Source organism: Thecamonas trahens, assembly GCF_000142905.1.
Source record: "Thecamonas trahens ATCC 50062 unplaced genomic scaffold supercont1.32, whole genome shotgun sequence".
Taxonomy (NCBI): domain Eukaryota; order Apusomonadida; family Apusomonadidae; genus Thecamonas; species Thecamonas trahens.
Window position 1 is genome coordinate 79,868 of NW_013657648.1, and position 10,404 is coordinate 90,271.

The 10,404-nt window shown below is 67.1% G+C and overlaps 3 protein-coding genes across 3 annotated transcripts in view; all 3 read left to right on the top strand.

Moving 5' to 3' along the window:
• The first annotated feature begins 187 nt into the window (after positions 1-187).
• On the top strand, positions 188-1,164 carry AMSG_06976 (exosome complex component rrp40). Its single transcript, XM_013901018.1, has one exon. The coding sequence runs from the start codon at positions 317-319 to the stop codon at positions 1,148-1,150; it is 834 nt and encodes a 277-aa protein (XP_013756472.1). The 5' UTR covers positions 188-316; the 3' UTR covers positions 1,151-1,164.
• Positions 1,165-1,518: 354 nt separating this feature from the next.
• AMSG_06977 (KPL2 protein) lies at positions 1,519-9,325 on the top strand. Its single transcript, XM_013901019.1, has 2 exons — positions 1,519-8,225; positions 8,264-9,325. The coding sequence occupies exons 1-2, from the start codon at positions 1,533-1,535 to the stop codon at positions 9,305-9,307; spliced, it is 7,737 nt and encodes a 2,578-aa protein (XP_013756473.1). The 5' UTR covers positions 1,519-1,532; the 3' UTR covers positions 9,308-9,325.
• Positions 9,326-10,232: 907 nt separating this feature from the next.
• Positions 10,233-10,404, top strand: part of AMSG_12023 (uncharacterized protein) — a gene marked incomplete at its 5' end in the record, with an annotated part of 1,240 nt that continues 1,068 nt past the window's right edge. Inside the window, one exon of the mRNA XM_013901100.1 lies at positions 10,233-10,299. Within this exon, the coding sequence (XP_013756554.1) occupies positions 10,233-10,299 (67 nt within the window). The remainder of the gene's footprint in view (positions 10,300-10,404) is intronic.

The following is a 10,404-nucleotide window of genomic DNA, read 5'->3' on the forward strand; positions in this document are numbered from 1 at the left end:
GGGGAAAGAGGATGAGATGGATGGGTAGGTAAACGTGTGAGGAAGGAGGTGGTGTGTGCTGATGGGGAGGATGCTCAGGCGATGGAGTGGTAGAGGTGGTTGATGTACGGGGGGGGGGGGAGGGGACAGGGGAGGGGAGGAGGAGGAGGAGGGTGATCAGAGCTGCGGAGGACGACACCGACAACCACACTCCCCTCTCCATACACACACACCACACACACACACACACACACACAAACATACCACACATATTCTCGCACATACATACTCGTACGCTCAAGTATACAATTATATAGACATATAACGCACGCCAACCATGGTCAAGGAACTCCCTGAGGCGGTGGGCTCGGTGGTCTCGCCCGGTCAGGTCGTGGGTAAGCTCGACGACGCCTCGCTCCGGCTTGGCTTTGGCCTGCTGCAGGACGGCAAGAAGGTGAAGGCGACCAAGGCGGGTGTCTTGCGCATTGCTGGTGGCAGGGTGGTGCGCAAGCGAGTGGCGAATGACGGCAAAGAGGGCAAGGGCAAGAGCGAGGCCGGCGCATCATCAGAGACCGAGACGAGCGAGAACAAGGCCGTGGTGGTGATCAAGAAGGATAGCCCGACCGCGACCATCATATTCTGGGTGGATGCGGCGCAGAAGCGGTACGTGCCGGCGCGGGAGGATGCGGTGGTTGGCGTGGTCACCGCGCGGCGCGGCGAGAACTACGACGTCGATCTGGGCTCAGCCTTTCCGGCTGCGCTCTCGCTGCTGGCCTTTGAGGGCGCGACCAAGCGCAATCGCCCGCAGCTGGAGGTCGGCGACCTGGTGTACGCGCGGGTGACGCTGGCGGACAAGGATATGGATCCGGAGCTCGAGTGCGTCGATGCCAAGGGCAAGTCAGCTGGCTACGGCCCGCTTGCCGACGGGTATGTGGTCAACACCTCGCTCTCGCTCGTCCGGCGACTGTTCAATCCCAAATGTGCAGTCCTGGCTGCACTCGGTGCTCGCCTCCCGTTCGAAGTGGCGCTGGGCCTCAACGGGCGGGTCTGGATCGACTCGGCGAGTCCGCTCCATACCATTGTCATCGCCAATGCCATCCTCAACTCGGAGTTTCTCACCGATGCCGAGGTCACCGTCATGGTCAACCGCCTCCTGGCCAAGCTTGGTTAAACTACCCCCCCCCCATGACTGTACTACTACCATACCCGTCGTCTACGGCATCGACGGCATCGACGGCATCGACAACAACAAACATGGTGAGACGAAAAAAAGCGAACGATTGCACCAACAACTGATAACAGCTGATTCAGAGTATTGTCTGTCTGGAAAGGCGGGAAAAAAGGGGTCAAAGCCAAACAAACGGCGGAAGCAGGCAACAGCCAGCAGCCAACGAACGGCCACCAACGGGGACCGCCACCTCCCGCCCGCCCTTGCCACGGCTGCCCCGTCTGCGACCACCACCACCACCACCACCACCACCACCACTCCACCACCCACTACTACCCCCCCCCCCCCCCACACACACACACACACACATACTGCTCTCCTGGCAATGACGGAGCTGCTGAAGGAGTGGCTCAATGACCGAGTCGGGCTCTCGCAGCGAGTCACTTCGCTGGAGGCCGACTTTGCCGACGGCTACCTCCTTGGCGAGCTGCTGGCGCACTATGGTGCCCAGGGCGACTTCAATCTGTTTACTCGTTCGAGTTCAAAGCTGGATGCACGGGTGGGCAACTGGAACAGACTCCATGCCTCGCTGAGCGCTCTGGGCATCCGCCTCGCCTCCAACACCGCCAACGACATCATGACCGAGAAGCGTGGCGTGGTCGGCAAGCTGCTGTATCACATCAAGATGACTGTCTCGGGCATGGCTCCGACAACTCCCTCTCAAAGGAGACTCACCGCTCCCTGGGAACCGCGCCAGGACGCTGCTCCGCTCTCGCACGGCCGCAGGCTCGACCGCCGCTCTCTCCGCGCTCGCCGAGGCCTCAGCGCCACGGCCGAGCCGCAACCGGCCGCCCACGGCGCGCCTCCGCCGACTTCAGCCGCGCTTGCTGCACGCTCGCCGCACAAGGGTCATTCGGCCTCAGGCCCGGGTGCTGCCGCGGGCCAAGCTGTGGTGTCGCTGCCGCCGCTCGCCGCCACAGGCGCAAGCGCAACCGCTCCGCAGTACGCGGCGATGGAGAAGCGGCTGTTCCAGACCAGGCTCCGTGACATGCAGTCGGTCTCGCAGTCGGGCAACGCGGCGCTGTCGACCGTGGTCAAGCGGTTCGCTGACCACCGGCGCGCTCACGACGCGCGGGTCCACTCGGAGATGCTCCGTGCCGAGCACGAGCGGACGGCGCAGTTTGCCGAGGCGCGGCGGCGCGAGCTCGCAGCGCGGGCCGAGCGCGCCCGCGCCTCGGCCGCCTTTGAGGAGCAGTCCAAGCTCAATCACGAAAAGGCGATGACGCTGCGGCTCGAGCGCGAGCGCACCCAGCGCCAGTTTGAGCTCACTCGCAAGTACAAAACGCTTGCCAAGGTCCAGCAAAGCCGCGCGGCCGAGGCCGCCGAGGTCAACGACGAAATCGAGTCGTTTGAGAAGAACATTCGGAGAATGGGTGTGGGTGAGAAGGAGAACAAGGCCATGGAGGACGAGCTCCACGATCCATCCAAGATCCTCACCTGGGCGGCCAAGGCCAAGCTCCCGCCGGTCGAGCACATGCGTCGCATCCGCTCAATGGTTCCGACCCGCTCGCAGATGGAGGAGGCGTCGGCGTCGTATTTGGCCTCCATCCAAGCCTCCAAGCGCGACGAGGTCGAGGCCCGCAAGGAGCGCCAGAAGCGCCGTCGCAAGGTTCTCCTTGAGCAGCAAAAGGCTCACCTCGACATGGAGGAGAAGCGCGTCGAGCAGCTACTGCTCTCCAAGCTCATGCGCCAGTCGCAGGCCGAGGCCCAGCTCGCGCACAATCTGCTCAAGACCCGCTACGAGAAGCAGGTCATCTACGCCAACCGCGTCTTCCGCGAGTCGCAGTACGCCGCCCGCCGACAGGCCGACTTTGAGGCTGCGCTCGAGCGCGACAAGGTCCTTACCGCCGCCGCCGCAGACCGCTACCGCGCCCAGGTCCTCGCCGAGAAGGAGCGCCACGCTGCGCTCCTCCGCGCCAACGCCGCCGAAAAGTACGCCGCCAACTACGCGGTGTGCGAGGCCGTCACCCACGCGCTTGTCGACCTCTCCATCAAGGTCGCCGAGTATCGCTACATGACCGATAACCTCGTGCCGGCCGCCATGATGTCCGAGTGGGTCGCCTGCTTTGTCGCCGGCATGCCGCTCTTCAAGCCGGCCGTCCTCTCCTCGCCGCCGCCCACCCCCGACAAGGACGCCTCGTCGTTCCTCCTCACCGACACTGCCGACAACTCGCACGGCGACGACGGGTCGGTCGACGCCGCTGGCGGCTCGACCGCCACCCTCACTGCTGCCGCCGAACAGACGGGAGCTTCACTCAGTCTGCCGCCCGGTGCGGCTCCTGGCCATGGACAAGGCCAGGGCCTTTCAGGAGCCGACGCGTCCGACGCCTCGCCGCCGGCATCGCCGCGGTCGCACACCTCCGCGGCCTCGTCCAAGACATCGCGCCGCCGGTCGTCGAAGCACTCTCACCGCCGCCAGCGCTCTGCCGGCTCAAGCGCGGGCTCGGTCCGCCGCCGGCACTCGTCGAGTCGTGGCCCTACCCGCACCGACGCTGCCGAGGCGGCGGCCGGTGACCAAGGCGCCGACTCAGGAGGTGCCGACGAGTCGGCTGCCGTTGACGATGACGACGCCAGCGTCGAGCTTACTAGCGCCCGGCTGGGCATGGCTCTACCGGAAGGTGACGAGCTCAAAGAGCCGCCAGTCCCGCCCACCGCCTCGTCGTCCGAAGCAGGCGACTCGCTCCCGTGGGGTTCCAACGCTGCTGATCGGCTTGCGGCCGAGTTTTCAGAGGACGATCTCAACAGCGACGGACGCGACGAGTCAAAGGCAGGCGACTTTACCCCGCGGGTCTTCCCGCCGGCGCTAGCGCTCACGCCGCGGTCAGCAGCTGCCGCCGCGGCGCCGAGAAAGACCCCGTCGCAGCGGCACGTAGCCGCTGTCCTCGACGCACTCGCCCTCGACGAATACCTCAGCGGTACTGGCGAGTGGCTCTTTGACGGCCCGCCGCTCTCGCACAACCGGGTACTCGGCGACTGGGTCCGCGACCTCATTGCGCTTGCGGTCCCGCCGCCGCCGCCGCCGCCCAAGCCGGTCCTCCCTCCGTTCCCGCTCAAGGTGGCGATTCTGGGCAAACCGTTGACCGGGAAGTCGTACATGGCGCGGCGGCTTGCGCAGGTCCACTCAATGGAAGTACTCACGCCTGTTGGCGTTGTTGAGTGGGCGCTTGCTGCTGCGCCTGCGCCCGGTGAGTCGGGTGGAACCGATGATTTTGCCCTGGCGCTGGCTGCGGCGGCTGCAGAGGTGCCGGCGCTCTCGGCGTCGGGCGGTTCGACAGTCTTCGAGGCATCGGGCGCGATGGCGAGCAACAAGCCGCGGCGGCGGTCGCGAGGCTCCAAGACTACAGCTCCGCCGCAGCCCGACTATGCGAGCATGTCGCTCGCGCAGCTGGCGGCGGCTACGCAGGCGGCGCTGGCGGCCGGCGCCGTGGTTCCGGACCCGATTCTGGTGGCGCTCTTTGTGGCCCGCATCCGCGCGCTCGACAATGTCTCGGGCTGGGTCCTCGATGGCTTTCCGGCCACACTCGATCAGGCCAAGCTGCTCGAGGCCGCACTCTCCGGCTACGAAGAGCCCGGGGTGAGTGGAGCGAGCCACCGGCGGACCGGTGGCAGCTCAGGCCACTCGGACTCGCGACCGTTTGCGGCGGCAGTCAAGCGTGGGTCTGCACGCAAGTCGCGGATTGCGCCGCCGACCGAAGTGCCCGACCCGGTGGCGCCGCCGCCGGTCTCGCACATGGACCTTGTCATCGACCTCGACGTCGACGACGACGCCATCTTCCGACGGGCGCTCGGCCGCGTCGTCGACCCGGTGACTAACCTCCGGTACCACATCGAGTTTGACCCGCCTCCGTCGGACGCTGGCATTGCCGACCGGCTCGAGCCTGTCGACGACCCGGAGCGGACGCGCGAGCAGCTCATCCACCGGCTGGCTGTCCACGGCGACGCCGCCCCGCAACTTGCGCAATGGTTCTCGTCATTCCAGGATCTCTACGCCCGTGTCCCGGTCTACGACTCGCTGGAAGACTCGTTCAAGGTGGTTTTCACTCTGCTCGACGCACGCATCGCCGCACGCCGCGAAGCCGAGGCCGCTGCTGCCGCTGCCGCTGCTGCCGAAGCCGCTGCCGCCGCAACGACATCTGCCGCCGCCCCGGAAGAGCCCTTGGCTGCCACCGCCGCCCGCCTCAACTCGACAAGCGGAGCGCCGCAGACAAACGCCGACGAGTCCGAGCTGGAAACGTCCCGGAGCCACGTGACGGCCGTGAGTGCAACTGGAAGCGAGACCGCTTGGCTCGAGAGTGGTTATGCGGCCGCTGGCGGCGAAAGCAGCCGTGGGCGCGACGACGAGGTTGACGAGGACAAGGTCGTGGGTGAGACGGCGTTGCTCTCGGCCGGCACGCTGACGCTGGAGGAGGATGCGGCGCACATGCTTCTGGAGCAGTGGTTTACGCTCGAATCCGTGTATACGCAGGACGCGCGCCTGGTGTTCCGGCACCTCCGTGAGCTGCGGTACGAGGTGGTCCACCACTTGCACGACGTACGGTCGTCATTTGCCGAGTTTCTGCGGCGCCCGGCGCAGGTGACCGCCGAGCTTGTGGCCTCGTTCACGACGCAATTCAACGCCATGGAGGCCGACCTCCGGCTGGAGCCTGCGGCCAAGGCCGAGCTCTTCCAGCAGACTGACGACCTCAAGGAGGTACTGTGGACGATCGCCGACACGCGGCTGGTTGAGGCCGAAGCCGAACGTGCGCTCATTCTCAACGACCGGTGGCTGGAGAACACGCTGGCGCAGGTAACGAACCTGTTCATCCGGCTTGTGCAGCTGGAGGTTGATCGGTTCCAAGCCTCGTCGCTCTTCCTGCATGATCTTAACGCGGTGGCGCTCGGCCTCCCGCTTCCGGACGGCATGCCGGAACGAGTGGAGCTGCCGACGGTCGCCATCCAGCCGCTTGTTCTCCTGGACCGGTCGGCCATGCTTGGTGCGTCGCGTTCTATGGCGTCTGCGAGCTCAGTCGCTGCCGCCGCCGCCGCGGCGGCGATGGAAACGAACCTGAGTGTCCCAGCGAGTGCCGAGTCCGCCACCCCATCGTCACGGCGAAAGGGCAAGTCAGTCTCAACCTCATCACGGCGGTCGCGGCGAGCAGCAGACGGCGAGACCGAGGCCGAGGTTGAAGGTGGCGAGACCGGACCGGACGGCGTGGGCGACCGGACAAGCTCGCCGCAGCCCAAGCGGCGGTCGCACCGGTCGTCGTCGTCGCGGACGGCGCGGGCAACGCCGAGCACGCCGGCTGCAAGCACGTCAGCCGGCGGCGCGGTGACAGCCGCGCCGGCAAAACAGGTCACGCTGGAGGATCTGGTCGGGTACGAACAGGCGACGCTTGATGTGCTCGCCAACGCTGCTCATGCGGCGCTTACGCTGACCGGGCTGGACCCGGAGGCCGATGTCCGGGCGGAGCTGCCCGACGACGGCGGTGAGCTGCGGTTCGGTGAGCTCGGCGAGCTGGGCCAGGTCCATGTCGCGTGGGTGCGATACATGGAGATTTCCGGTGCGCAGTCGAAGCTCAACGTGTCGGTCTCGTCGCTCATGGCCAAGCTTGCCGAGGCGTCGCAGGTGGCAGCCAGCTCTGCGCCGGTGGCGGGTCTGCCGGCGACGTCCTCGCGCGACCGCAAGCGCGGCTCGTCGCGGCGGAAGGAGACGGCGGCGTCGGCCAAGGTTAAGCGCGGGACGACGCCAGCGCCGACGCAGATTGTGGACGACTTTGAGAGTCTACAGGCGGCGATGGTGGCGTCCTACGCCACCGCGTTTGCAGCTGGCCTTGTCCTCGGGACAACTGCCGAAGCTGGGGCTGAGGCAAACCCCGATGTCGAGGCGGTTGTGGACGACAGCACTGGTGGGAGCGGGCGGGGTGAGACTGTGCCGGTGGTGGCGCGGTGGCGGGCAACACCGTCCCCGCGTGTGCTCGGCGAGCTCTTCCCGCTTGGGGCGTGCCAGCTGTTGTTTGACGGCGAGCGAGTGCGCGGCGGCGGGCGGCATGTGATGGACGACGAGGCCGGCGGGGCGCTGGCTAGCATGCAGAAGATGCGTGACTCGTCGCCGCTCGTGGTGGCGTACAACGCGCTGCCTGAGCAGAGCCGGCGGTTTGTGCGCGCGCGGTATTCAGAGGCTGTGGTGTTTAGCCAGCGGGTCGGTCGGCTGTTTGCGCGCGGAAACGAGGTTGTGGGGCGGCTGGGTGCCGAGGCGCGGACGACGTACACGGCACTGGACGAGACGCTCGGAGCGCGGTTCCGCAAGGAGGTGGGTGCCGTCAACGCGCTTGTCCACCATGCCCGGGTGGCCATCGAGACGGAGCAGTATCTGGAGTACCAGCTGAATTTGGAGGACACTCACTTTGTCATCGACAAGCGGCTGCGGGTCCGCGAGGCGCCGCCGCCGCCACCCGCACCACCTGTGCGGGAGAGCCTGCACGAGCGGCGGTTTACTGTCAAGCAGCTGCTCTCGCTCTGCCTAGCGTTCTCGGCCGAGGCGCCGGGCGGGATGGTTGCTGCCGATGACTTTGTGCTGCTCATTTTGCGGCTGCAAGCGGCGTCTGCGCACGGGCAACCTGCACTTCCCAAGGCATGGCTTGACCTGCCGCGGCAGCGCATCGAGCTCCTGGCGTCAATCATCGATGTCAACCGGACCGGCTCGGTCGACTGGCGCGAGCTTGTGGTCCTCCTCGCGCTGCCGTACTACCCGTCGCTCGCGCAACTGCGGACGCTGAAGCGGGCTTATGCGGCGCACGACCACCAGTCACGCGGGCGCGTCTCGCGAGAGGCGTTTGCCTCTGTCCCGCTCTTCTTTGAGCACTCTGCCATGTGCAAGCTGGTCGAAGCGCAGCGGGCAGAGGACGAGGCGGCGGCCGAGGCAGCGGCAGCCGAGGCGGCGGCGCACGGCGACGACGACGACGACCTGCTCCCGCCGTCACCAGGGCCGATGGCCATTGGGCGGTCGTTTGACCCCGAGACGTTTGACTCGGAGTCGTCGGTTTGCTCGCTCGACGCTTCGCAAGTTCTTTTGCCGAGGCCGAGGCTGCTGCGGCTGCTGATGCTGATGCTGCTCCGGGTGCAGATGCTACGGTGGATGTGGTCGAGGTAGCGAGTACGCCGCGGGGTGTCGAGCGCAGTGTGCCGCTGCTCGAGCTCAACCTCGAGCACGGGGTGGATGAGGCTGAGCTGACGCGGCGGTCGAACCTGACGACGATCGGGCTCGAGACGCCGTTGCCGGAGGATCCTCAAGAGGACACCGGGTTCCCGCGGTACTACGAGCCCGTAGGCGATGCAGCGCTCGAGGCCATGGAGTTGCGGTACGTGACCGATGAGGCGACTGGCTTTGACCGGGCCGGGCAGCTCAAAGAGCTGTTTGCGTTTATGTTCCTCGATCATCTCACGCCGGCAGAGAGCGGCGGCGTCGACTACGTCTCGCTGCTGCGGTACCTCTGCCGCGACGTCTCGGGTCTTGCGGCGGTCCGCAAGGCGTGGCTGGTGACGGCGGCGGTGGCGAGCAACAGCGAGGATGCGTCTGGCGAGCAGCTCGCGACAGAGCACGCGGCGCAGGCTGCGGCAGTCTCGATCATCCAGCTCAAGTCGATTCTGGAGCACGCGACAATGCCGTCGTCGGTGCCCGAGGACGACAACCCGTTCTCACGCAAGGGCCTCCACCAGGTGTACCACGAGCTCGGGCTCGCCCCATCGGCCAAGGTCACCTTTGATGAGACAGTCGGCTCGTCGCTCGCGCCACTCCTCACGCCGGTCATGTACGCATACACCCGCAAGGCGACGCACCTGGTGTTTGAGCAGGAGCAGTTCCTCTCCTCGGTCTCGGTCTCTGCGCTCAACGAGTCGGCGGCTGCTGGCGAGAGCCACCTCCTCGACGCCGGCATCAGCGTCGACGACGAGAAGGAGATCGACAAGCCGAGTGTAGTCCGGGGCGAGTCTGGCGCTGAAGGCGACGAGGCCGAGGCCTCGATGGCACGGACCGAGGCCTCGCGTGAGCCGCGGACGCCGCGGACACCGAGTGAGACGGCAAAGCACAAGAAGAAGCGGAAGAAGCGAAGCAAGCGCCAGTAAAGCAAGCCAAGCTACCTACCGTGGCTTGTAGGCCACAATGCGCCGGACGAGGCTGCCAAAGTCGACGATGTGGTGCCAGAGCAGGGCGGTCACCCATGCAAGCGCGAGCGGTGAGGCGCACCACGACCACGACGAGGACCGGAGGCCGGCAAGCGGCGTCGCGTCGCTGGCAAGGCGGATGCCGAGCCAGAGCGTCGACGCTAGCTTGGCCGGCACAAAGGCAAGGCAGGCCATGAGATCAAGAGCGAGGGCGACGGCGGAGGCACGCCACGCGGGCGGCAGGACCCAGCGCAGATGCAGCAGCGCGGTGTGGAGCTCGGCCGCGAGTGGGACGTAGGTAAACGGTGCCATGCCGCACGAGCCGATTGTCGCCAGAAACGCCACCAGACATGGCGCCGATGCCAGCCACCGCACGCGTGCCGCTCTTGCCGCCGCCCGCGCGCCCGCCGAGTCCGAGTCGGTGGCGAGCGGGGAGAAGGCGAGATGATAGACGGCGCCGCCGGCAGCAACTGCGGCGGGCACCCGCGAGAGGCCCGGCGCCCATCCGGCGAGATCGTTGGCCAGGTACGGTGCGGCGACAAAGTGGGCCGTGGCGAGGAGGCCCACCATGGCCGCCAGGCCTGCCGCCACCAGCGCCCCCGCCGCCGGGCCATGGGGCGATCCTCCACGACGAGCGTCCGATGGGGGGAGGCGAGTCGGTGGAAGCGGTGCGCACGATGCGCGGGCAAGGAGCAATGTCATGCGAGCCGCCGCAGTCTCTCCAGCCGCCACTGCCGCCACCGCCGCGGCAAAGCCCGCGGAGAGGACCAGCGCCACCGCCGCCGCCGTGAGCACGTCGGGTGCCGTGCATGTGCGCGACGCCGCCGCCGCCGCCACCGCCACCGCAGGGAGCGTGTATGCCCCGATGACCACAGACACGCCGACCATGTCCGGTGGCGAGGGGTGGCGGTCGGTAGCTGGTGAGCTGTTGCAGTCGCGTGAGCGCGAGCAGAGTGTGTCGTGGGTGGCGAGGGGCCAGTGAGGGGTGGCCGGCGGCGGGTGGGGGGTGGTTGATGAAAATATTTTACAGGGGTTGAGTAAGGGAGGGGGGGGGGGGA

Bases quoted from the DNA above. Each gene is read 5' to 3' on its own strand.
- AMSG_06976 (XM_013901018.1), top strand. From the start codon at position 317: ATGGTCAAGGAACTCCCTGAGGCGGTGGGCTCGGTGGTCTCGCCCGGT.
- AMSG_06977 (XM_013901019.1), top strand. From the start codon at position 1,533: ATGACGGAGCTGCTGAAGGAGTGGCTCAATGACCGAGTCGGGCTCTCG. The intron at 8,226-8,263 runs GTTTGCTCGCTC...TCTTTTGCCGAG, and splicing joins CGTTTGACTCGGAGTCGTCG to GCCGAGGCTGCTGCGGCTGC.